The 26,771-nt window shown below is 54.5% G+C and overlaps 1 protein-coding gene across 3 annotated transcripts in view; it reads left to right on the top strand.

Moving 5' to 3' along the window:
- ZFYVE28 (zinc finger FYVE-type containing 28) overlaps window positions 1-26,771 on the top strand; it is a 150,784-nt gene that overhangs the window by 41,762 nt on the left and 82,251 nt on the right. For 2 of the 3 annotated variants that reach the window (XM_010384365.2, XM_030923472.1), the window contains exon 2: window positions 21,303-21,443. In XM_010384365.2, the coding sequence (XP_010382667.1) occupies window positions 21,303-21,443 (141 nt within the window). Of the gene's footprint in view, window positions 1-21,302; window positions 21,444-26,771 lie in introns of those variants that run through there. The other variant, XM_030923457.1, reaches the window with a different exon arrangement.

The raw sequence follows: 26,771 nt of genomic DNA, 5'->3' as shown, positions 1-26,771 counted from the left end.
TCAGCCTCCCAAGTGGCTGGGACTACAGGTGTGCACTATCACATCCAGCTAATTTTTGTATTTTTTGTAGAGATGAGGCCTCACTGTGTTGTACAGGCTGGTCTCGAACTCCTGGACTCAAACAGTCCTCCTGCCTTGGCCTTCCAAAATGCTGGGATTACAGGTATGAGCCACCACGCCTGGCCCAAAACAGGTTTCTGATTGACATCTGTCTTTGTACTAACAGCCTTCAGCTTCTAACACTAGTTGAAGACACATTATTATTTTTGAGAGAGGTTTCTGCCTGGGTTCTGGTTCTTTCTGTTTACTCGCATTCCGGCTGCCCCTGAGCTTTTTCCAGATTGGAAGGGCTTACCTACGGACATGGTGGGCTGTATGTGACCATGCACATACCATGATTTTAGAGTAAAAACATTACCTTTTGCTGTTCAGAGTGAGGAGCTCTTGGAGACCCATGGGGAGGATGAAGCCCATCTTGGTGGATCAGGCAGTCAGGGCCAAGGTCAGGACTGGCTGGGGTGGGGCAGCAAAGGCAGAGCCAGGAGAGAGGGCACAGAGGGAGGCAGGGTTTTGGGGATGACAGGGAGGGCCTGGGCAGGAATCTCTATGCGTTCCCCTACTTTTTGGGTTTTGAAGGTGGAGAGGTGTGGCACATAATCTGTGCTGCTGTTTTATCATGTACTAAAACCATGTTGTGTGCTGCTCACATCATCTCTAGCTTTTAGAATGAGGTGAGCACATCAGGGCATTTGAGGGGCTCCGTGGGGAATGGAGATTCTGCCAGGGCATACGAGTGCATGTTTGCCACTGCATGGGTTTCAGAGCCCCTGCTTGAAGGTCTGAGGCAATTAAGAATGGATCTGTGTGTTCTCAGGTTCACACAGGCGGAAGACCAAGATGTTGACAGTGTTTCAGCTCCAGGAAACATTGTTTTTCTTTTACATTTGTCAGAATTTCCACACTTAAAATTATTTTTTTGATACAGGGTCTCACACTGTTGCCCAGGCTGGAGTGCAGTGGTGTGATCATGGCAGTGCTGCCTGTCTGGGGCTCAAGCAATCTTCACACCTCAGCCTCCCAAGTAGCTGGGACCACAGGTGTATGCCACCACAATCAGCTAATTTTTAAATTTTTTTGTAGAGATGGGGTTCTTACTATGTTGCCCAGGCTGGTCTTGAACTCCTGGGCTCAAGCAATCCTCCCACCTCAGCCTCCCGAGGTGCTGGGATTACAGGCATGACCCACAGCACCCAGCTCATACTTTTTATAATAAAAAATTATTTAAAAGTCATTTTGTATTTCACAGGCTCTATCAGACATGGTCACTCTCTAAGAAGGTCTGAGCATAGCTGAAGTGGATCACCTCATTCACTTTTGGGTGACTGGTGAATGCTGTCTGTCTGCCACTCCATTCTTGAGCCTTCTGTCCCTGTGGTGGCAGTGGCTGTGGGGGGAGAAGCTGGCCCAGGCACAGAGTAGGGGTACCCTGAGTATCTGCCCAGAGACATGGTGGTCTTCTGGTGGCATGCTGTGGTTTTGCCCTCCCTAGTTGCACAAAGCCAGCTGGCCAGAGAGGCTGGGGGTGCTAGGAGGGCCCCTGGGTAGGGCCTGGGTCTAGGCTGTGGTGAGTCAGCCATGAGGAGAGGCCTTGGAGAGGCTGGGTCTTAGGGGTGTGCAGCATCCTTGGTCCAGGTAGGCAGTTGGCTCTGCCACTATGAGCCCCAACCCTTGGAGTTTAACTGACACAATCACTGAAGCCCCGGAATGCCTGCCCCTGCCTCTGTGGAGGAGTGACAGCCGGCACCCACCTGTGCCCAGCCGCAGGCCCTCCCTCTTCAGGTCCCTTCCCAGAATGCAGGCCCTGGTCAGCACCCCAGCACCCCTGCCTGCCCACACGTCTGTGTACCCCTCCCACATCATGGGGTGATGGGGCACGGTGCCCTACTGGAGGGGCTGGGAGGCCTCGATGATGGTGACGTTCAGGCAGAGACCCGAATGGGGAGTGAGTCAGGTGTTGGGTGAATCTCAAGGACTGGAACCTGCTGGGCATGCTGAGGACTAGCAGGAGGATGGCGGGAGCGGTGGCAGCAGGAGGCGGCAATGGAAGGGCTGGGGAGGCAGCGTAGGGCTGTGAAGACACACGCCTGTATCCCTGTGAGGGTGGTGGGATCATTTCTACCCCCTCCCAAGTCCTTCTCAGAACCAGACTCAGCCTCGCCACCATCCTTCTAGGATAGAAACCTCTGGTTCTCTGGAATGTCCTTTGGGTCCTGTTGGTCACGGGAATAGGTGACAGCAAACCAAACATTTGCCCCCCTCCCCGCTCCCCATTTCTGACAGATGTCCACAGGGGCCATGTGCACCAGAACCGGCCACACGCTGCATCTCCCTCCAGGCTTCCACTAGGCTGACCAGAGGCGTGCGTGGCCCTGCACCCCTGCCAGCCCCCGGCTCCATCACCGTTGTCATAGTTGGGGTCTGCTGCCTCTAGGCTGTTCCTGTGTGACTCTCCAGCCCTGGATCCTAGGGACACACGGCCATCAACTCACCGCCCTGCAGCCCAACCTTCATCCTGTTGCTGCCCAGGCGGGCTTCTCACACCGGGTGGGGGGCGGGCTGCCAGCTGTTTGCTGGGTTAGGACTGAACCTGCAGCGTGGCCTTCCCAGGCCGGCCTCAGTGGCCAGACCTTTTCCAGTTTGGCTTTGGCCCTTAAAGACATTGAAGAGGTTTAATTATTTGCCCGCTATTATTGAAGGGAGTCTTTCTATTCTTTTGTTTTCTGGTTTTTGTTTTTTGTTTGCTTGTCTGTTTCATGGCCTGCCCTGAGCCCCAGTGCCTGAGTTACTTTCCTGCAGATCCTTTCCTGGGTTTTTCTGAGCGAATACCTGTTTGGCTTTGCCTGCCATATGTCAAGCCTCTGGAACATCGTCATTTTTCCTCTCATAATGCATAAAAATAAAGTACAGGCTCTCACTGTACTATTTTACAAATAATTTTTATCCTCTGGTAAAATGACACCTTGGTGAGAGCAGGTGTTCCTTTAGGACAGCTATTTTTAAAGAATGATGGAATCGTCCTCATCATCTGTTAGTAGCGGGCACCATTATAAGTCAAATGCTTCTAAGTTTTATTTGCATTATTTGATTATTTCAGCAATAACCACCGTACAAAAGAAGAATGTGCCAGGGAGCACAATGCAGGCAACCACATGAATCAGCCCCGCCGGGTGCTGGCTGTGTCCGTGTGTCTAGGCGGCCTTGCCCTCTCCTGCGGTCACCCCATCCCCTGTCTGCTTCCTTCCCCGCTCAGCCCCCACGTGAGCTCCCCATCTTCTCTCCAGCGCCAAGTCGCCCACCTGCCACTTCTCCTAAGGAGCGGGGCCTGAAACCTAACAACTGGTCAAGACGAGGAGCCAGACGCAGGCTGCGACCCACATGCTATGTCCCCCTTCGCCCCAGGCCCGGTTCTCTTCCCTGGGGATCGCCGTGGTGGGCAGTGGGCACCGTGTCTTCTCAGTGGAAGCACCTGGAATGCGGCATTACACAGGAAGATCCGAGACACACCTGACCCACATGGACATGGCAGGGTTGGGTGCCCATCCCTCCTGAGGGCAGTCACAGAGGCGCCCAGCGTCACAGTGCGGGTGGGAGGGGTGGCCGGCGAGGGATGCAGGGTGCAATCCAGCACCCCAGACTGGCCCACTGCAGGTGGTTCCATGGCCTTGCCACGGTCCAGGGAGCCGACAGGTGGAGGTGGCAGCAGGTATGGGAGACACCCCTCCCCCGGTACAGTGATGCCCAGGAGGGTGGGTGCTCCCTGTGGCCCCCTCTTTGCATCTCACTGGCAGGCTCTGGACCCTGGGCCGGCAGGATTGGGTCCAGGGCCATCTCTGTCCTGCCTGTGTCCCACCTGCACGGGTGGAAGATTTGTCGAAAGAGATCGCCCAGAATGTGGGGTGATGGGAATCCCTACCCCCAAGTGTGAGCTGGGGTGTGGGCCCAGGGAACCCCATCCATGGACTGGGCAGCCCGGCCAGCTCTGCCAGCTCCGGGTGTGTCCAGGGGGCTCAGGCCGAGCAATGGTCAGGGCCGGTCTATAGGATACATGCACTGACATGGGGTTTCTCAGTGCCTCCCGATGACGCAGGACCAGGCAAATCCCCTTCTCTCCACTGTGGGACATCAGGTAATCATGGTGTCGTGGGAGAGGGGCGTCTTCATTCCACATGGCTGCTGTGACCAAGTCACACACTGTGGGGCGCTTAGAACAACAAAAATCGGCCGGGCGCAGTGGCTCACGCCTGTAATCCCAGCACTTTGGGAGGCTAAGGTGGGTGGATCACGAGATCAGGAGATCGAGACCATCCTGGCCAACATGGTGAAATCCCGTCTCTACTAAGAATACAAAAATTAGCTGAGCTTGGTGGTGCACTACTGTAATCCCAGCTACTCGGGAGGCTGAGGCAGAATTTCTTGAACCTGGGAGGCGGAGGTTGCAGTGAGCTGAGATCATGCCACTGCACTCCAGCCTGGTGACAGAGCAAGACTCTGTCTCAAAAAAAAAAAAAAAAAAAAAAAAAAAAAAATCCCTTCTTTCAAAGTTCTGGAGACCCGAAGTCTGAGGTCGTGGTGTGGGCAGCACTGGTTTCTTTGGGGGGCTCTGAGGGAGGGTCGCTTCTTGCCTTCTCCAGCTCCCAGTGTTGCCGGCTATCCTTGGAGTTTCTTACAGGCCCGTCACTCCGATCTCTGCCCCATCTTCACATGGCATTCTCCTCTGTGTGCCTTTCACCTCTAAGGCCACCTGTCACTGGGTTTAGGGCCCACCCAGAGAGTCCGGGATGGTCTCAGGTTGAGATTCTTACCTTTCTTTAATCTGCAACAACCGTTTTTCCAAATACAGTCATATCACACATTCCAGATGTACTTCAAGGGGACCACCATTTGACCCACTGTGGGTGGGTAGGAACTGTGTCTGGGGTCCCAGAGCAGGCCCTGGGGGCAACTTTTCCTTACTCCAGGGCCTCTCTTTATGGCAAATTAGGTCCTAATCACAACAAAGGTGCCACATTGTCCAGTCCACACCTGCCCATGGCTTTGATGGGGTCCTGTGGCTATGGCAGGGGGGACCCTTGTCTCACCAGATGGAACAGCCTGGCCTAGATTGCTCTGATGTGAGAAAGCAGATCTGGTCAGTCCAGAGTGTGGTGTTCTATACCCTTGACTCGCAGATGTCACCGGGAGGAAGGATGGCAGGGATGCCCCTCTAAGCGCCACCCGCTCACAGTGTATGGTCTCCAGAGAGGATGTGCAGATGGTCAGCCAGCAATGGAGTGTGCCCAGTGTCATTGGCCATTGGGAAAATGAGAGTCAAAACCGCAGTGAGTGGCCACTTCACAGCCACCGGGATGGTTAGAATTGAAAAGTCAGATAATAACAAGTGTTGGCGAAGATTTAGGGAAATCAGAGCCCTGCCACACCAACTGCTGTTCTATGATTGTTGAATGGTGCAGCCTCTTTGGAAAGCAGCCTGGCAGTTTCTCAGAAAGCTAAACATAGAAGTGTCATATGACCAAGAATTTCACTTCTAGATATATACCCAGAGAGCTGAAAACATATGTCTCCACAAAAACTTGCTTATAGCAGCACTATTCATAGTAGCCAAAAGATGGGAGCAGTGCAAGTGTTCATCGACAGACGCCTGGATAAACAAAATGTGGTCTGTTCATCCACACAGTGGCACACAGGAAGCACCGATTTATGCTGTAATATGGACAAACCTTGAAAACACTGCTCCATGAAAGAAACAGACACAAAATGCCCTGTTTCATATGATTCTATGCACAGGAAATGTCCAGACATGCAAATCCAGAGACAAAGTTGATTAAGGGGTAGGGGGATGACTGCTAACGGGAGTGGTTTCTTTTGGAGGTGATGAAGATGTTCTGAAACTAGATCATGTGGTGGTTGCACAGCTCTGGGAACACCCTAAAAAACAGCTCTGAGAATACCCTAAAAACTGCTGAATTGCATACCATAGAGGCAGGGCCTCACGCTGTCCCCCAGGCTGGAGTGCAGTGGATGATCTCAGCTCACTCTGACTTCCACCTCCTGGGCTCAAGTGATCTTCCCGCCTCAGCCTCCTGAGTAGCTGGAACTAATAGGTGTGAACCACCACACCTGGCTAATCTTTTGTGTGTGGATACAGTGGATTATTATTATTATTATAGAGACAAGGTGTTGCTTTGTTGCCCAGGCTGACCTTGAATTGCTGGCCTCAAGTGATTCTCCCACCTCAGCCTCCCCAAGCACCAAAGTGCCATCGTGCCTGGCCTTTGAATGGCACACTGTGGTAGAATTTTATGGCATGTGAGTTCTATCTCAATAATAACAGTTTCAGAAAGCAACGATTGCTCTCTTTTTTTTTTTTTTCTGAGTCGGAGTCTCACTCTGTTGCCCGGGCTGGAGTGCAGTGGCCGGATCTCAGCTCACTGCAAGCTCCGCCCCCCGGGTTTACGCCATTCTCCTGCCTCAGCCTCCCGAGTAGCTGGGACTACAGGCGCCTGCCACTTCGCCCGGCTAGTTTTTTGTATTTTTTTAGTAGAGATGCGGTTTCACCGTGTTAGCCAGGATGGTCTCGATCTCCTGACCTTGTGATCTGCCCGTCTCGGCCTCCCAAAGTGCTGGGATTACAGGCTTGAGCCACCGCGCCCGGCCATGATTGCTCTCTTTTGGGCAGCAGAGCCTGGGCTTGTCTCTGCCGGCTGGAGCCACCTGGACACAGACCTGCCACGACCGGCATGCACCAGGGCAAGATCCAGCTGGCCTCATGTTGGGTCAGAGTCGGCGGCTCCATGATTAGATGAGCAACCACCCTGGGTGTCTAAGTCCATTAGGTCCTTCAAGGGGAGCTGGTCCAGGAGTGAGCATCAGTCCACCTGCCTGGGCCGGTGAGGCCTCCTTGAGTATGGCTTCCAGTGTGCCCAGGAGCGTGGGATGTGCATGGCCCCCCAGGCCTGAGCCAACAAAGTAGAGACCAGAGCATCCTGGGCCAGCTGTTGCGGCCCCACTGCAATAGTTCTCTTGGCCCACAACCTCGGACCCTCGTCTGGGTGTTTGAATTGCTCCTCTGATTAAAGGAGCAAGCTCAGTTCTTGTGAGCACTTAGCAAATCACCTCAAATCCTTTTGGAAGGAGAGGAATAATTCATAAATAGGCAGTTTAAGTTTCCATTTTCCACAAGCAAATTTCCATGCCTCCTAGGAGTTGACCGGACTGCATTCCCCCATCCCCACCACCCTTTCGGAGTTTCCTGAGCTGTGCTCAGCCCCTGCAACAGTGGGGCTTGAGCAGGGAGCACCCCGGGGGTGCCCTGCTAGCATAGTGGGAATGGAATTGGTTGTCTTCCTAGCAAGTTTGCTATTTAATAGTCAGTTTTAAAAATAAAATGCATTTTAAAGAATCTTTAAACCTATGGAGTTCAAAATGAGATCTCTGGCAGTTTAAATGCCCAGCTGTCAGATACAGGCTTATTCCATTTGGTGACGCAGCACCCTTCCCTCCGGAGCTCTCTCACCACCCATTCTCCTCCTCGGCAGTGACGGAGGGGCTGTGCAGTTCGTTCGTTTCTTTATGATCCCACTGCAGCTACTGTGGTTAAATTTTCTGCAGTGTTCTCGGCACATCATTTGTATAGGCAGTACTTGACAGAATTTGATTTGAAAATTCATTTTCCCTTGGAAAACGCTTTGTTAGATGTGCAATTATCTCCCAGCTTTGTGTCTGGCTTGGCTTGCGGAACACATGCCACGGTCAAGGCCAGCATTGGCACCTGGGGTTTGTGTGGCGCCATGCCCAGCTGTTTCTCCTGTAGGGAGGATGTCTTTGCATGATAGGGGATGCCTCATCCTCAGGGGGCCAACCCACCCTCCTCCTAGAGCCAGGGTCCGGCTTCTGGGGAGCATCTCCTTCCATGGGTGGGAGGGGATCTGTTTCCACATCAGAGACTACACTGAGGTGACAAAGGGGCCCTTTGCTATGCCCCAAGGGGCAGAGGCCTCCAGCTGCATGGAACTGTACCCTCTGCAATTGGAGGGTTTTCTTTGGGCCACTGAGCACTCCACTGAGCTGAGTGGACGGTGGCTGTGGGGAAGGCTGCCACCTCTTCCACCCATCACCAGCCCCTCCGAGCTGGCTGTGGCTTCTGCTACGAGTGAGAGCAACTTGGCCGGGAAACGGGTGCTGCTTGGTGAGACAGCAGGTGCAGGGAACTGATTTGTTGGGGTGTCTAAACCAGTCCCCCAGTCTAAAGCTTCCCAGGGCACCGATTTACCAGACCATCTGGGAAACTGCGGAGGCCTGGGCTTGCCTCTGAGGGAGGCCCACGTGCAGCTTTGCATAAGCAGGTTCTTATGAAACATGAGCACTGGTAACAGCTGTAAAAGCATTTTAAACAAAAATTTAGTGAGGTTAAAAATTCCATCTCAGAACGTACATGTGAATGGTTTTGGTGTGTGTAGAGTTCATGCCTATCCTTTTTGAGAGGTGGCCTCTGCTGGGACATCCACATTCAGCCTCAGGGTCCTTCCTTCACTGGCTGTGCTGGGGAGCCGTGCGGGCCATCGGAGTTCACAGTGAGGGCAGCTGGATCTTGCCCTGGCTTCCTGCAAGCGGGTCACACGGGTCAGCCTTCGCCTTGCCCTTAGGGAGCACGGGCTGTGCTCTGCCACCTGCATCCCTCCTGTAGGTAGAGGGGGGCCCCCAGACCCCCATGTCTGAACCTCAGGACCTGGGAAACAAACAGGCATGCTCGTGTGCTCCCTTTTCCTTCAGAATTTATTCTGCAGGTGGTCCAGTTGGGGCCTTCTGGTATCAGGGGTGACTGTCAGAGCTTGATAACCCAAAGTCCAGCTGAGGGTGAGCTGGAGGGCCTGGGAGGCGTCTCCTTCCGGTGTAGCCCAGCTTCAGGCACAGAACCAAGGCCCAGCCAGCACTGCCAGCCTGAGAGGGGCAAGCGGTGCCACCCAGGCCTGAGCGGGAGCCTTTGTCCCCAGGCTGGGCTAGGGCTCAGGGCTCCCACCGAAGGCTGGGAGAGTTGGGAGTGGACCTGAAGCAGGAACAGGAGAGACTCTGGGGGCCAGGGAGGCAGCAGGCAGGGCCGGGGGCGTTTCTGCAGGTGGGAAGGTGGGCCTGGGTGACCCGCCCAGATCCTGGGGAGGCTGGCGTTGTCGTCACCCTTATTATTACCCTCCGTGTACTGAGAGGCCCCTGCCGCGTGCAGGCAGTTGTAGGGACACGCCCTTTGTGAGTGCACGTGTGGGCCCAAAGGCAGCGCTCTATGCTCGGAGTGACAGGCGCCGCGCGGCCCCTCCTCCCACCCTTGTCCCGTGCTGCTCCGGCTGCTGCCTGTGGCCTCCGCGCACTGCGCTCTCTCGAAGCGTGGCCCACCCAGGGAGACGTGGAGACCCTGATCCCTGCCGCCTGCGCCTCCCCTGCCCCCTCCCCTTTCCCTTCCCCCCTCCCTTCCCCCGCGGCGTTCAGGGACACCCGACCCCTTTCTCCCAACGCTGCCTGCTGCCCACTGCCTGCGGGGCGGCCCAGCTCCACCGCTCGCCCTTCGTCCTGGATCTCCTCGTCTACCGCCCCCACCCCCGCCGCCGTGCGGGGTCTGACGGCTCGGGAGTGACCCCCGTGCGCAACGCCCCCGCTGGGCCCCGCCCCACTGTCCCTACGCGCCGCCTCCTCGGGGGTCCATGGCCCCCTCGAGGCAGACTTTGCTGTGGCGACGTGGGGGTTTTGTCGCAGAACGCAGCCCCTGCCATTCCCAGTCACCCGCTCGGAGACCGAGGCTGCCTTGAGGGCTTGGCGGCGGGAATGCGGGGCGTTAACCTCATCACCTGCGTGCACCACTGTCACTCCGCCGGCGAGGACGCGAGGTGCTCAGGGTTTCTCCAGGCTGAGCGGGTTCTCTTCGTCCTTAAGCCCACTTTGCAGATGCTAATCAGGGGATAGGCGGCAAAGAAGCTGGCGTCCACCGGGGCGTCTGTGCCCAGTGCCGACCCTCTAAATTCCCTTCCCACGTGGCTCCTGTCGCGTCTGGGCTGCGGAGGATTCCTCTAAACAGGCACGGCCGCCGTCTGGGTAAAGTACTTACTGATGTGGATTGAGCACAAAGCTGCCAGCCTTTCCTGGCAGTTTGCTTTGAAGGCCTTGGAGAGGTGGGGGGCTGTGCCATTGGGGCAGGCAGGGCGTTCAGTGGCCTGGCTGGCCCCACAACACCAAGGCCGTGCAGCTTGTGGTTCCAGGTCAGGCTGGAGGCGTGTGTGGGCCTGGCTGTCCACCCGCAGGCACCTGCAGGGGGTGGGTGGGGCTGGGGGTCAGCGCCAAGCCCTGGTCTGCAGCCTGGCCAGGTGGACAGAGTTGATGTGCAGGCTGTCCCAGGTGGGCACAAACTCGGACGTCCCAGGCAACACCTTCCCAGCCAGTGTTGGACACCCTATGCCCCACTGGACCAGAAGGCCACAGTGAGCCTGGAGCTGTGACCTGAGGCCTGGGGAGGCCTTCCCTTCACAGGGCACAGTGCCTGCCCTGGGGCTGCGGCACCAACATCAGTGGTGGCTTTGTGCCGTTTTCACCCTTTGTACCTAGCAGGAGCAAGCAAGGAAACCGAGTCACAGGATAAGTCTTCCACCATCAGGCAGGGTGAGTGGCTTTGAAGTGCGGGCCTCATTGCTTATTGGAAGTGAGATCTTGGGTGGATTTGTGAACGTCTCCGAGCCTTGGTTCTTCCCTTCGTAAATTGGAGAACCGCCCCTTATCGCCTCTGGGGTAGTAGGGATTTCAAAGCAGGTTTGATAATTACCAGTCCCAAGAGAAGACTCCTACTTCGTGGAAAATAGCAAAGATTGTCGCAGCCAAATACCAGGAACTTCTGCCTGTGGGCACCGCACCCCAGGCTACTGTTTAGTCCTCCATGCACTGGTGACCTGCACACTCACATACAAGTTATACAAAGCAGGTTGATTACTTACAGATTGGAAGCAAGGGACAGAGCCAGTCCCCCGTGTCGGGAAGGCTGCCCAGGGCAGATGGATTGCTGACTGCACGTGCTTCTCTTTGCACCAGGGCTGAAGGGCCCTGGAAGCAGCCACCCCGGTTAGAGACCTCAGGGGCCACGTGACCCCCAGGGCAAAGCTGTGACACCCTGCTTCCAGGGAGAAAGAAGCAAAGCCAGGCAGTTCCTCCCTAACTCAAGCTGTTATAATCCTTGGGAGGATCAAGGACAAGGCCCGGGCTGTTCTGGGCAGTCCATCCCTACCTCTGGATGCCACATCTTCAGCACATTCTACCAGCAAGCAAGAAAACTGGGAGTGCTGGGTTGGTCCAAGGCCCCCTGGAGAACGTTCCTGCAGGACCTGAGCTGGGTGGTGTGTATGCTGCTCTCACAGGTGACCTGAGCTGGGTGGTGTGTATGCTGCTCTCACAGGTGACCTGAGCTGGGTAGCATATATGCCGCTCTCACAGGTGACTGGTCAACGGTCATATGAGGGATTAAACTATGTCCAGCCGCCACCCATCAAGCCCTAGAACTGCCTGGGTCTTCTGAGTCCTGGAGGAAGTAGCCGGCAGTCTCAGCAGTTCCCTGGTCAGGCTGTGCTGGGGACACTCATCATGTAATGGGGTTGAGGGGACCACAGGGATGGTGATGAATCCAGGGCTTGGTGCCACATGTGGGCCCGAAGGCCACAGGGAGGGCCAGTACGGAGTCCTGAGAGAGAAGAGGGCTGGGTGGGGTCCGCAGGAGGCCAAGGCAGGAAGTGGGCAGGACCGTCCCATCCTCACTCCCTGCCAGGCCTCCTGCTGACCCAGTGTGCCACCTGCAGCTCCCTGGCCCCAGAGCAGGGTAGAGAAGGGGGACAGATAGATGGGAGGGAGGTAGTAGCAACAATGGTAGCATTGGGGTGGGTGTGGCAGCAGGGCTGTGCCTCGGACCACAGGAGTGTGTGCCTGTCTGGGGCCCCAGATCTGCTGCTGGTGGCTGGTGGTGCTGCCAGGTCAGTGGGGCCTCAGCCTGGCAGCCCCTGGGGTGTCTGCTGTGGATGAGGCCTGCCTTGGGGACATGGGTCACGTCTGCCCAGGGACGCCAGGCCTCAGTGCGGACAGGAGGGGTTGGGGATCTGCAGTAGGGACTGGGCCCGTGATTGGCGGCAGTGAACAGTTCTGGCCCCAGTGGTGGAGGGTGGAGGGGTGGAGGGTGGAACGGTGGAGACATGGAGGGGTGGAGCGGTGGAGGGGTGCAGGGTGGAACGGTGGAGACGTGGAGGGGTGGAGGGGTGGAGGGTGGAGGGTTGAGGGGTGGAACGGTGGAGACGTGGAGGGGTGGAGGGGTTTCCTCGACAGTTAATTGGTCATGGTGAGGGCTGAGGAACAGCTGGTGTGGGGGTTCACAGCTGTGGGGCTTCATTTGGGTGTCCCGGGCAGAGGTTCTTCCCTGGCTTCTTCACAGTGCTGTTGGATTCCTGGTGCCGGAGCGAGGAGTCTCAGGCTTTAACGGAAAGCTGGCCCTGGAGAGGCCCAGGGTGGCGCCTCAGACACTTGGTCCTCACCCCTGCACGCTCCAGCCTCTGTCCAGCTGAAGTCCGCATGTGGCCACTGTCTCCTGGAGATCTGCTGATATCTAGGAGGCAAATGCACCTGGATCTCCACGGCTGAGTGTGGGGGCTGTAGGGGTAGGGAGCTGGCTGCCTGGGGTGGTCTGTCTTGGGAACTGGAGCTTAGAGCCTAGCTTATGTCCTTGGTTCAGCTGTGTGGGGAGGGAGGCAGTAGGAGCTGGACTGGGCTTCCCTCCCTTGCTGGGGCCCATAGGGCGGGGCTGGTCCTCTCTGGCCTGGCCGTGCTGCCTGTCCTTCCATCTGTCCCGCCACCTGCCTGCTCCCGTCGTCCCTGCCGCATCTTGGCCGAGACTGTGATGCTGCTGCCCTGGAGTGACAAAGTGTCTCTTTAAGGTCCCCACCTGCAAGATTTATGTCATATTTGGCAAACAAGAGTGTGAAAGGGATCCAGTCCTGGGCCCTTACCCCCTCTTTCCCCACATAGATGCCAGAGGATCCTAGTGACACCTGGACTGAGATCTGGCTCCTTGTCATTCAGCGATGTGGCCTTGGCCATGAGTTACCTTCAGGAGCATCAGTCTCCTTGTCTGGGTGGAAGGTGCAGTGTGGTGGACTGTGCTTCTGTGCCCTGTGCAGGGCTTGGAGCCCTAGCCCTCCTGGGCCTCAAGGTGGCTGGGCCTGCCCCAGTGGGTGGTGTAGTGCGAGTAAACTCTGAGCCTGGTGGCCAGCCCTTGTAACTGCCTGGAAATACTCCAGGGTCATCCCATGTGGGTCAGACGGGCTGAGCTCACACGTGCGCACTGCATCTCTCACCCTGCACGTGCCTCCAACCCGCACCTCCCGCCTGCAGCCACAGCTCACATTAGGGACCAGGGGCTTGAATGAATTAACAGTTGAATCAGCTTTACAAAACTAGCCCTCAGTCAGTCCATCCTTGTACTTTTGAATTGAGAGCTGCTTTGTTCGTGCGTATTTTCTCCTGCTCTTTTTGAGGTTGTCCAGTCAGTAGTCATCTGACCTCCTGAACGAAATTCTTCCTTTACGGGTTTATGTCTGACTCCTTTTAACAGTGAACACTCTCACTGCTATGGATTTATCTTTGAGAAAATATTTACATGGTGTGGTTTTAAAAAAGATTCCGATTAGGTTCTAATATATTCTTTTACAATTTTTATTTCAAAAATTTTAACAAGGTGAGTACTTCCTATTTATATCAATGGATTCCCTTTATTGTGGACATTGTATTTAAGGATATTTAAAAACTTAATTTAAAATGAAATTGTAAAATGTCGTTGAACAAAGCTGGTGCATTCAAATCAAAGGGAGACGATTTGTCAGTGTTGGAACGTTAACCACCCCCACCACACCATTTATTTTCCTGCCCACAGGCTCACTTGAGGGTGAGCCCTGTCATGCCGGACAGATTTAGCACTAGGTGATAAGTAGGTTGAGGTTATACTTGTTTGCTTTATACTCTGCATACTTAGAAATGGAAATTTAGTACCCCACATTTTCTTCTGGATTCTGTTGATCGGGACAGACTGAATTTTGTAAGCTGTGTTAATTCATTTCCTGGGACCCCTGCCTGGAGGTCTCACAGTGAGGCGTCTGGGTGGGATGATGGACACAGTGAATAAAGGTCCCTCCTGCTCCCGCCCCAGGTACCGCCGGGACCATGCGGAAACCTTGGCCTCTTCCTCTGAAATACCGGTCCTGAAGGGCCAGGACGCTAGCTCAGGGGCTTAACTCAGCTTTTCAAATAGCAGAGAGTTTCTGTGTGTGGGTGTGCGCGTGCGATTGTGTGTGTGTGTGTGTGTGTGTGTGATTAGAGCTCTCTTTTTGCAGATGGTCAACACCTTTGTAGGTCTGGTTTTAAGGTCTTTACTGATATCGAGGTACAGCGGCAGGGCGTTTGCTTGTGGGCACCGATGCCAAGTCAGCAGTGTGACTGTGGTGCCCGTCATGGCGTGGCATGAGGTGGGGTGTGGCGAGCGTTGTTCCTTGTGGTTGTGGAGACACTCAGCGCTTCCCTGTTCTCGGGGGCGGTGACTTTGGACACACTGTTCAGGATGCCCATTTCCCATGCGCAGGCAATTATACCGTCAGAGCCCATGGCCCCTAGACATCACGGAGGCATCCTCAAATCACAGAGAACCACGAATGGCCTCGCAGGTTGTTGTAGACACCGGGCGCTTGCTCGGTGGGTAAAGGCTCCGAGGCTCAGGTCCAGGGCCCGAGGGGGCTGTCCTTCCAGGTGGATGGGGGTCCCCAGGGTCTTTCAGGGAAGCTTGAGCCCATCCCAAGGGCAGCTTCCTCAGAGTTGTACCGGCCCACAATTTGGGGTTTTACCTTGGAGGAGGGTTACCTGGCGGGGTTTGCTAAGTGGATGTCAGGGCTCCCAGGCTCGCCTGCATGGCAGTGCAGCATGGAGGGGTCTGGCCGAGGGCTGGCTCCAGCCCGCTCCTGGGTCTTCCACGCAGGTCAGGCGGCCGCAACAAAGGACTCCAGACTCAGTAGCCGGAACAGTAGGAATTTATTTTCTCTCAGTCCTGGAGGCCAAAAGTCCAAGACTACTGCGTGGCAGGGCTGGGGCCCTCTGAGGCTGGGTCTCTCCTTGGCTTGCAGATGCTGCCTTTTGCCAGTGTCTCCACAAGGTCGGCCCTCCAGCAAATATGCCTGTGTCCATATTTCCTCCTCTTATAAGGACTCCAGGTCTATTGGATCAGGGCCACCCTGGCGACCTCATTTAACCCTAATGACCTCTTTAAAGATCTTATCTCTAGGCTGGGCATGGTGGCTTGCGCCTGTAATCCCAGGACTTTAGGAGGCTGAGGCAGACGAATTGCTTGAGCCCAGGAGTTCCAGACCAGCCCGGGCAACATGGCAAAACGCCATCTCTACAAAAAATACACAAATTGGCTGGTGTAGTAGTGGCACCCACCTGTCTTCCTAGCTACTCAGGAGGCTGAAGTGGGAGGATCACTAGAACCCAGGAGGTGGAGGTTGCAGTGAGCTGTGATCACACTACTGCATTCTAGCCTGGGGAATAGAGCAAGACCCTGTCTCAAAAAAAAGAAAAAAAAAAAGGGACATACTATTTCCAAACACAGTCACATTCTGACATTCTGAGTCCTGGGGATTAGGACTTCAATGTTTGAATTTGGGGGGTGTGGTCACAGTTTAGCTCATGATAAGGTCACACAGCAAATCTGCCTCATCCAACCCCTCCACGCCCACCCAACCAGTGAGCAGGCCCGGCAGTGCAATCTGTGTGCTCGGTAACACCTCAGCTCCATGGAAGACCATTCAGAGGCTTCAGTTGCCCCAAAAGGAAGGCAGGGAGCCCTGAGGCACACAGGCTGCCTTCTGCAGGTGAGAGTCGGCTTCCTTGCAGGGCACCAAGCATCCCCGCTAACTGGAGCCAGGGCCAGGAGGGGTCAAGTGTCAGGCCCGTCCCTGAAGGGTTCCCTACCTCCCATGCCTTTTATTTTGGTGATGAATGCCCCTTTCTAGCATTTACCCTGCCAAGTAGACAGACACGTCACCCCTGTGGGAGCTCATCTTGACACTTGCTGCACTGGTCTCACATGTACAGGTGCATGCACATCTACACACGCATGCACATCCACACGCACACATCGACACATGCACACATTCACACATTCACACATGCACACATTCACACATGCATGCACATCCACACACGCATGCACATCCACACACGCACACATTCACACACGCACACATTCACATGCATACACATCCACACGCATGCACATCTATACAAGCATGCACATCCACACACGCACACATTCACACACGCACACATTCACATGCATACACATCCACACGCATGCACATCTATACAAGCATGCACATCCACACACGCACACATTCACACACGCACACATCCACACGTCTACACACGCACACGTTCACACATGCATGCACATCCACATGCATGCACATCTACACACACATGCACATCCACACGCACACATTCACGCATGCACACATTCACACACACACATTCACACACGTACACATTCACACATTCATGCACAGCCACACGCATGCACATCCACACACATGCACACATTCACACACGCACACATTCACACATATTCACACACACACATTCACGCATGCACATCCACACATGCATATCCACGCATGCACACATCCACGCATGCACACATTCACGCACGCACACATTCACACATGCACACATCCACGCACGCACACATCCACACACCCACACATTCACACATGCATGCACATCCACATGCATGCACATCCACACACATGCACATCCACACACGCACATCCACACACACATGCACGTCCACACACACATGCACGTCCACACACACATGCACATCTATGCCTGCACATATATTCACACGCACACAGATATATGGATGCACATGTGTGTACACACTTATGCACAGTGCACAGATTCACACGCACACAGCCATGGACAGGTGCATGCGTGTACACATACACACTTGCACACACAGTGGTGGTTCTTGGCCTCTCCAGAGCACAGGAGAGGAAGTGTGTGAGTGAGCCGAGGGGACATGCATGCACCCTATTCTTTGCTCAGAGGCTCAGTCCCCTCTTTGGTCTAGGGCTTTGTGTGATGACGGGGGCTTTCTGTGCAGCACCACGCTGCCATCAGCCTTTCATGCACCTGCGTTGTGGCTGAGCTGTCTCCTCTGCTTACCGAGCAGTGAGGGGCCCGTGTTGACCTGGCATTGCTGGGAACTCCTTGAGTGTTGTGAGGTTTTTGGTGCCAGGGCAGAGGATGATTCTGGGTTCCTTTCGGGGGGTTTCCGCGTGGCCCCTTGTCATGTCCTCTTTCTCAGAGCTGAGATTTAGCTTCCAGGAGGTGTCGTCATCCAGTGCCCTAAATTCAGTACCTGGCCTGTTTGCTGGGCCAGATGGTGTCTCATCAGTGAGCTGTGGTCGGGGCTGCGGGACGCACGCGGAGAGGGACTGTGAGGGCTCCGGTCCAGCTTAGTCACAGCCAGGTGTCTGCTGTGGGACCGTCTACACCAGGCCCCTGCTTCCCCCACCCTCCCATACCTACTGCTTTGAAGGGGAGCCAGCAGGTGTGGGGCCAGAAGGGAGCCGGTGGCTCTGCTGACCTGGACTAATGCCTGAGCTGGGTGTCGGGCCCCGCGGGTCTCCTGCCGGCCTTGGGCAGGCTGCGAGCTCAGCCCCACCCGGTAAAGGGTCCATGCTCCCTCCTGGTTCGGAAAGTGGCAGGAAGGCTCCTCTGCCCTCTGGTAGGAAGGTGCTGTTCTTGGCTCTTCCCCTCTTCCTTGGGAGTGAGGAGGGGCATTGGCAGGCCCCAGGTCCAGGTGAGGAAGCTGGTGGTCACCCCAGAAGCTGGGTCAGAATTCTGGGGACTGCGCTGGGCGCGGTGGCTCACGCCTGTAATCCCAGCACTTTAGGAGGCCGAGGCGGACGGATCATTTGAGGTCAGGAATTTGAGACCAGCCCGGGCAACATAGTGAAACCCTGTCTCTACTAAAAATACAATGAGCTGGATGTGGTGGTGCCCACCTGTAGTCCCAGCTACTCGGGAGGCGGGGTGATTGCTTGAAGCTGGGAGGTGGAGGGTGCAGTGAGCTGAGATCACACCAGCCTGGGCAGCAGAGTGAGACTCCGTCTCAGAAAAAAAAAAAAAAAAGGATTGGCCGGGCGCGGTGGCTCAAGCCTGTAATCCCAGCACTTTGGGAGGCCGAGACGGGTGGATCACGAGGTCAGGAGATCAAGACCATCCTGGCTAACACAGTGAAACCCCGTCTCTACAAAAAAATACAAAAAAACTAGCCGGGCGAGGTGGCGGGCGCCTATAGTCCCAGCTACTCGGGAGGCTGAGGCAGGAGAATGGCGTAAACCCGGGAGGCGGAGCTTGCAGTGAGCTGAGATCCGGCCACTGCACTCCAGCCTGGGTGACAGAGCGAGACTCCGTCTCAAAAAGAAAAAGATTATGGGGGCTGCGTCTGAAGCAAAGGTCAAGGGCCCAGTTGCTCATCTGTAAGTTGACAGCTACAAGGCTTCGAAGGTGCAGCACTCCCTGGGGCTTGGGCCTTGGGGAAGGGCCAGGAGGGGCCTTTTGGGCCTCACTTTCCCCACCTCCCTCCTTTCCTTCCAGGCAGTAGAGCAGGAACAAGGTTAAGAGTGTCTCCTGCCTCCCAACCCCACTGTTCTTCCCATTTCATCACAGAGGGGTTGCTGGGTGACTGCGACCCTGTGGCTCTCCAGGGTTGGCTGGGCCCGTGGAGGGGATGTGTTTACTTCCAGAAAGGCACAAGGCACAGGGACACAGCCGTGGTGCTGAGAGGGTGGGAGCAGATGGCAGCCAGTGCCCACCGTCCATCTCTGTGCCTCTGGCATCTGTGAGCATGTCAACGGCCGGGCGGGGCGGGGTCTGGGTCTGTCTTGCTCTGGGCTGTGTCCTAGTCCAGATCCACTCCTAGCAGAGTGGACGCTCAGGCAGCATCTGCCGGGGAGTGAGTGGGTGCAGAGGCTCTGTCAGCCTCCTGTGAACAGTCCCAGGGAAGGCTTCCCATTGGCTGCCAGGTCACAGGTGCATGCAGCCATTGCTGGAGCCCAGGCAGGGGGCAGTGGATGGACTGGTGTGGGTCTGCTCAGCCTCACTGGGGTTTGCTCTCCTCACCCCAGGGGTCTGGGCCAGCGTCTTGAGCTGATCCAAAGAGTGAGGACTGGAGGACCAGGAAAGAGTCGGGACAAAGTGACCCTGGCCAAGGCCACACAGAGGGGAGGGGAAGCAGGCCAGAGCACATGGAGGAAATGCCCCGATGGAATGGTAGTCTGTGGGGAACGCTGCCGGCACATTCGCACTGTGTGTGATTTGGTATATTCCCCTCTCCTCTTTCTCTCTGTGATTATGAAGAGTCCCTTTTATAAAAATAGGTTCAGGCCAGGCACAGTGACTCATTTCTGTAATCTCAGCAACTTTGGGAGGCCAAGGTGGGAGGATGGCTTGAGGCCAGGAGTTTAAGACCAGGCTGGGAAACACAGGGAGACCCCATCTCTAGAAAAAAATTAGCTGAATATAGTGATGTGTGCCTATTGTTTCAGCTACTTGGGAGGCTGAGGCAGGAGGATTTCTTGAGCCCAGGAGGCGGAGGTTGCAGTGAGCCATGCTCATGCCAGTGTACTCCAGCCTGGGCAACAGAGCTAGATCCTGTCTCAAAAAAATATATAGGCTGGACATAGTGGCTCACACCTGTAATCCCAGCACTTTGGGAGGCCGAGGTGGGTGGATCACAAAGTCAGGAGTTTGAGACCAGCCTGGCCAACATAGTGAAACCCCATCTTTACAGAAGATACAAAAATCAGCTGGGTGTGGTGATGGGCACCGGTAATCCCAGCTACTTGGGAGGCTGAGACAGGAGAATCACTTGAACCCAGGAGGCAGAGGTTACAGTGAGCTGAGATCTTGCCATTGCACTCCAGCCTGGGTGACAGAGCGAGACTCTGTCTTCAAAATAATAATAATAATAATAATAATAATAATAATAATACACACACAAAAGGACTTCATCACTTTTCTAATGGGCTTCTCGGAATTCTGGAAACTCTGATCCAGGGGAACAAGCCGTTTGCATCCTGGGGCAGTGGGAACCTCACGTGCCAAGGGAGGGTGGCTGTGCTGTGTGTGTAGAGCACCAAGGAGGCCGGCTGGGGTTGGGGTGGGTGGTGGTTGCAGTTGAAAACCAGCTTCTGAGCCCCTGCGTGTTTGGTGAGAGGGAAGCCTCTGAGCATAGGGTTTCCTGCCACAATGCACTGGCTTGTGGAAACTGGACTGAGACGCTGTGAAGTTTCTAGAGAATGAGGGGATGGCAAATTGTTGATGAATCATGGGAAATGGTTTATGATGCACTGTCATTCTTCACTTAAGTGGAGTAAATTTTATTGTGTTATTCTGGGCCACTTCATATTTTGGTTTTGTGAATAAAAAAATATTTCCTGGCCGGGCACAGTGGCTCACGCTTGTAATCCCAACACTTTGGGAGGCTGAGGTGGGTGGATCACCTGAGGTCAGGAGTTCAAGACCAGCCTGGCCAACATGATGAAGCCCAGTCTCTACTAAAAATACAAAAATTAGCTGCGTGTGGTAGTGGGCACCTATAATCCCAGTTACTGGGGAGGTTGAGGCAAGAGAATCGCTTGAACCCAGGAGGTGGAGGTTGCAGTAAGCTGGGATCACGCCATCCTACTCTAGCCTGGGCAGCAAGAGTGAAACTCTATCTCAAAAAAAAAAAAAAAAAAAAAAAGTCCTAAGAGCTGCTTTCGTCGCCTGGAGCACCTGGGACCCCACTCTTCCCGGAGCCCCTTTTTTGTGGGCTCTCCACCAGAGGGAGCGTGAGGACCTTGTGTCTGAGGTGCAGCGAAGGGTCTGGATTCCCCACAGTCCTGGGCTGAAATGCAGGGGGCCTGGGGACCCTCGAATCAGGGGTTGAGCCGGCAGCCTGAGCCTCGGCTTTAGCTGTTTCCCTCCAGATCCTGGCCTGGAAAGCTGAGGAAAGCGCCGGCTACTGCTCAGGGTGGAAGGCCCCAGGCGGAGCCCACACATGGCCTGGGGACAAGGGACAAGGCGGAGGCATCCCCTCCAGTTCCCCATCCACTCAAGCCCCTGGCCTCTCTCTCCTGCAGAGGTCGGATCCGCAGCTGCTTGCCCGGTTCTACTATGCCGACGAGGAGCTGAACCAGGTGGCCGCGGAGCTGGACAGCCTGGATGGGCGGAAGGACCCCCAGCGGTGCACGCTGCTGGTCAGCCAGTTCCGCTCCTGCCAGGTGAGCCACGGGGCAGCAGAAGCTGGCTGGCCCGGCTGGGCACTGGACAGAGTGGCCTGTCCTCAGTAGACCAAGGCTTTGTCACCTGCTAGCCCCCTGTGGTGGCGTTCTCAGGGTCAGGTGCTAGAGAAGCCAGGCCCAGGAAGAGGAACCATCCCGGGCAGGATGTGTGGGGTGGGTATAGCTGGGCTGGAAGTGAGAAACTGCACGGGACACTTGGAGCAGAGGCTGGGAGAGTGGGGGCAGGGGGTGCAGAGTGAGCAGGCTTCTGAGCCAAGGAGCAGCCAGTGTGGGAGGGGTGGGCCTGCCCAGGTGCTCGTGCAGAGCTTGGGTACCATGTGGCGGTCAGACTCTGCCGCTGACTCATGGCGCTGCCGGCATCTGCTGCATAATTGAGAGATGGCCCTGGAAGCTGCTGCTAAAAATATCGCGGCCAAGGTTTTCTTCCCAGTGCACCAAGCATTCAGAGGCATTTCCAGCACAATAGCAAACGGCATGGTGCAAAGTTTTATCCAGTGATGATGAGGGGCTTTCACAAAGTTCCGGAATGTGCTTGCTGTACTCTCCCTACAGGGTCTTGCTGAATCCTTGCGGCCGTGGGAGTTGGGGGCTGACACATACTCCTCCAACAGGGGGGGTCCATCCCTGTGTCACCGTGATCCTGAGAGTCCCACCCTGTGGGGGTCCTGCAAAGTGGCCGAGCTGGCTGCACCCCAGCCCTGGCTCTGGCCTGGCCCTGCTGCAGTGGGAACTGAGCAGCATTAGGGCCCTGTGTGTGGCCAGGACACTTTTTCTGGCCGGATCAGGCTCTGGGCTCGTTTTTGGGCTGTTCAGTGGCAGCCTCCACCTTCTGTGTGTTCAGATGTTCCAACAGATGTCCTGGGCCCCTCCCGGGACGGCCTCTGTGGTGGGGAGAGTCCCTACCCCCAGGAGCTCAGGTTAGAAAGAGCCCCTGCCCAGAGGACAGGTGCTGGGGGCCCTGGAGCCTGGAGGAGGAGAGTGCCGCAGAGGAGAGGTGCTGACCTGCCCTGCGGCCCCACCGCTGAAGAAGGGAGGTCGGAGGCTGTTGCTCGTGGCAACCTTTGGGCAGGGCTCTTTCCCTTTACATGCTCTGTGACCTGTGTGCTTTGTTGTTGACTGATAGAGTTGATGATAAAGCCTGGTTTTAAGTGAGTTTGAGAGGTGGGGGGAGGGACGGGAGGGCTGCCAAGCTAGGTGGCCCCTTCTCAGGCTTCCCGCTGCCACAGGCTTTAATTGGGATGTATCACAGTGAGAATTGCCCTGCAAGAAGGATCTGGAGGGGAGTGCTGTAGTACAGTTAGGGGCTTAAACACTCATATTCTTCTCCTTGCTGCTGTGGTCTTTGAAGGAACTAAGAAGGTGTGGACACTGTCCAGGCTCCTTAGCATAATCTGATTCAGGCTCACTTCCATTCACTCAGCTCCAGGGCCCTGCCTCTGGCTCACCTCACATCCCACTGGGTCCTTTGTGGTCCTTCTCTCTTCCACACCTCCCCCCTTCCTCCCTCCTCCTATCTCCCCTTCCTCCCCCAGCCGCCTCCATGTGGGTCCCACGCCCAGTCCTTGGCCTCTTCCTGTTCGCCCCCCGACATGGCAGCCTCAACCTCCTCCATGTCTGTGCTGAGCACCCCCAGGGGAGCCTCTCGGCCTCTCGTCCCCCCAGATTGGAGTATGCTCCCCGGTGTTCCTCCCAGCTCCCTGGGGGCATCTCACAGGGCCCACCTTACCCCCAGCACAGCTGACCACTGAACAACATGGTTTGAACTTCACAGGTTCACTTAAATATGCATTGTTTCAACCTAACTGGGATCGAAAATACAGTATTCTCAGGACACAAAACCCACATACACGGAAGGCTGTGCAGGTTCTGCTGGTCCAAGTGTGGGACTTGAGTACGTGCAGATATGATATATGCTGCGGGTCCTGGCACCTGCCCGCTGCATATACTGAGGGATGGTTGCATTTCATGTCTTTTCATGACGTTATAAGTGGTATTGGTTATTACATGTCAGTTTTAAAAAATAAGCCAGAATCATAAACGAAGTGTTTCCCTGAGTTCTGTGAGCCACTCTACAAATTAATCCAACCCCAGAAGGGGGTCTTGGGAGCCCCAATTTATAGCCAGCTGGACAGAAGCACAGACCACGCCTGGACTTGGGATCAGCATCTGAAGGGGCGCCATCTTGTGGGACTGAGCCCTCACCCTGTGGGGTCTCACTCTGTCGCCCAGGCTGGAGTGCAGTGATGCGATCTCGGTTCACTGCAACCTCCACCTCCCAGGCTCAACTGATTCTCCTGCCTTAGCCTCCTGAGTAGCTGGGATTATAGGCATGCACCACCATGCCCTGCTAATTTTTGTATTTTAAGTAGAGATGGGGTTTCACCATGTTGGCCGGGCCGGACTCGAACTCCTGAACTCAAGTGATCCACCTGCCCTGGCCTCCCAAAGTCCTGGGATTACAGGCGTGAGTCACCATGCCTGGCCCTAAATGTCAATTTTTGATTGGTGCTACTATATGGAAATACAAGTGACTTTTGTATATAGATGTGGTGTCCTAAAACCTTTCTGTGGACATCTAAATAATGGGTTTTTCCTACTTTCTACTCTCTACTCTCACACAGTCACCCAACACTCCATGACCAGATGAGTAGGATTTTCCCCACGCACCGAGTCATTCCCCAGCAGGTCCTGTAAGGGACAGCAGTGGGGGTCCTCTGTTCAACCCCATCTTGACACTGTCCACCCGGAGTGACCTCAGACCCCACAGGGTGAGGACTCAGTCCCACAAGACAGCCCCCCATTCAGATGGCAATCCCAAGTCCAGGTGTGGTCTGTGCTTCTGTCCAGCTGGCTATAAATCGGGACTCCCATGACCCCCTTCCGGGTTGGATCAATTTGTAGAGTGGCTCACAGAACTCAGGGCAACACTCCATTCATGGTTCTGGCTTAGGAATAAAGGATGTAGTAACAGGTACAATGAGCGGCCAGATGAAGAGGTGCACCAGCCAAGCCCGGGAAGGGTCCCAAGGGCAGGAGCTCTGTCCCGTGGAGTTGGGGTGTGCCCTTCCCCTGGCAGGTGGATGTGCTCGCCAGTGCGAAGGAAGCTGTCTGAACCAGTCCTTTTGGGTGTTTGCAGAAGCTTCTTTATGGAGCCATGACTGATTATATCATTGCCATTGGTGAGAACACTTCCCAATTCTTCAGTGCCTCTCCCCTCCCCAGAGGTTGGGGGTGGAGGCTGAAAGTCACAACCCTCTAACATGCCTTGATCTTCCCAGGGATCAGCCCCCCATCCTGAAGCTGTCCAGGGCCCCCCAGTCACCAGTGAATGCATATCACTCAGGAGAGTCCCAGGCTTTTTGGAGCTGTATGTCAGGAAATGGGAAGAAGACCAAACATATATTTTACAATATCATACTTTCTAAATTCACTTATTATTTCTGGCAGCTTTTTGTAGATTCTGTTACATTTTTTGCCAATAAAGATAATCTTCACTTCTTCCTTTTCTATCTGGATGCCATGAGTGTGTGTGCGCACGCGCGCGTGTGTGTGTGTCACCCTATTGAACTAGCTAGAATTCCAGTACAAAGTTGAATAGAAGTGGTGAGAGCAGACATCTTTTGTTAATGATGGAAAACTGAATGCTTTCTCCCCAGAGATCAGTGTGATGTTAGCTGTAGGATTTTCGTAGCTACCCTTTGTCAGGCCAAGGCAGTTGCCACCTGCTCATCGCTTGCTAAGAGTTCTTATTAGGAATGGATGTTAGATTTTTTTTCAGATGCTTTTTTTGTGTCAGTGGAGATTATCGTGTTATTTTTAATATGGTAAATTACATTGGTGGTCTTTTTTTTACTCAATAAATATTGACTTTTTTATTAGTATCCACTCCATCACCCAACAAAAGCAGCATGCAGATGCCATGAGGGCAGGGCTATGTGTACACACAACATTCACCAGTACATCCCAGTTCCTAGTACATAGTAGGCACTCAGTTATATCATTGAAACAGGGAACCCTTGGCTGATTCCTTTAAATTTTATTTTCTTTTTGAATAATGTGACTTATTCTTTTTTGCAGATGATAGCTATGATATCACAAAAACAATTGTAAACTGTGTCAAGCTGCCGAAAGTTTGAATCTCATGCTAGTATATACATTTAGGCTTCTCACCATAGCTATTTTAGAGTTGTGATTATCTAGCACTGAAAGAAACTTTAGGCTCATCTGGTCCGATTCTCTTATTTCATGAATTAGAACATGAAATCCACTCAGACTGGGTGACTCATCCGTCATCACATGCAATAAACAGAAAACAAGGGGTCGTTTGCTGGAGGTCATAGCACCCAAAGGTCAGGGTAGCTGGAGCTCTTGGTGTCTTCTTGTCTTACAAAATGATGGAAGACACATCATTTTAGTTCCCTGGTAGAAAGAAGATCATAGAACCAGCTGGGTATCACAAATATGCCACAAAGCTAAAAGACAGAATGTGGCCCTAAATAAACATAGATTTTTAAAAATACAGAAGAGGTCAGACATGTTGCTAAGAAAATGCAGATGTTAGACCATATCCTTGACCATATCTATGGTTCACAGTCCTCATGAGAGCTTAAAAAATATATGGCCGGGCGCGGTGGCTCAAGCCTGTAATCCCAGCACTTTGGGAGGCCGAGACGGGCGGATCATGAGGTCAGGAGATCGAGACCATCCTGGCTAACATGGTGAAACCCCGTCTCTACTAAAAAATACAAAAAAACTAGCCGGGCGAGGTGACGGGCGCCTGTAGTCCCAGCTACTCGGGAGGCTGAGGCAGGAGAATGGCATAAACCCGGGAGGCAGAGCTTGCAGTGAGCTGAGATCTGGCCACTGCACTCCAGCCTGGGCGACAGAGCGAGACTCCGTCTCAAAAAAAAAAAAAAAAAAAAAAAAAAAAAAAAATAGATGCCAGGACCCAATCCCAGAGATTCTGCCTTACTTGGTCCAGGAAGAGCATAAGCATACACTGATTGATTTTTGAATGTTAAAAAAAAATTGGCTGGGCGCAGTGGCTCACGCCTGTAATCCCAGCACTTTGGGAGGCCGAGGCAGGTGGATCACGAGGTCAGGAGATCAAGACCATCCTGGCTAACACAGTGAAACCCCGTCTCTACTAAAAATACAAAAATTAGCTGGGCGTGGTGACGGGCGCCTGTAGTCCCAGCTACTTGGGAGGCTGAGGCAGGAGAATGGCCTGAACCCGGGAAGCAGAGCTTGCAGTGAGCCGAGATCGTGCCACTGCACTCCAGCCTGGGCAACACAGCGAGATGCCGT

Source organism: Rhinopithecus roxellana, chromosome 2 (genome assembly GCF_007565055.1).
Source record: "Rhinopithecus roxellana isolate Shanxi Qingling chromosome 2, ASM756505v1, whole genome shotgun sequence".
Lineage (NCBI taxonomy): Eukaryota > Metazoa > Chordata > Mammalia > Primates > Cercopithecidae > Rhinopithecus > Rhinopithecus roxellana.
Note: the sequence above shows the minus strand (reverse complement) of the source record. Positions and strands in the feature narration are given on the sequence as shown.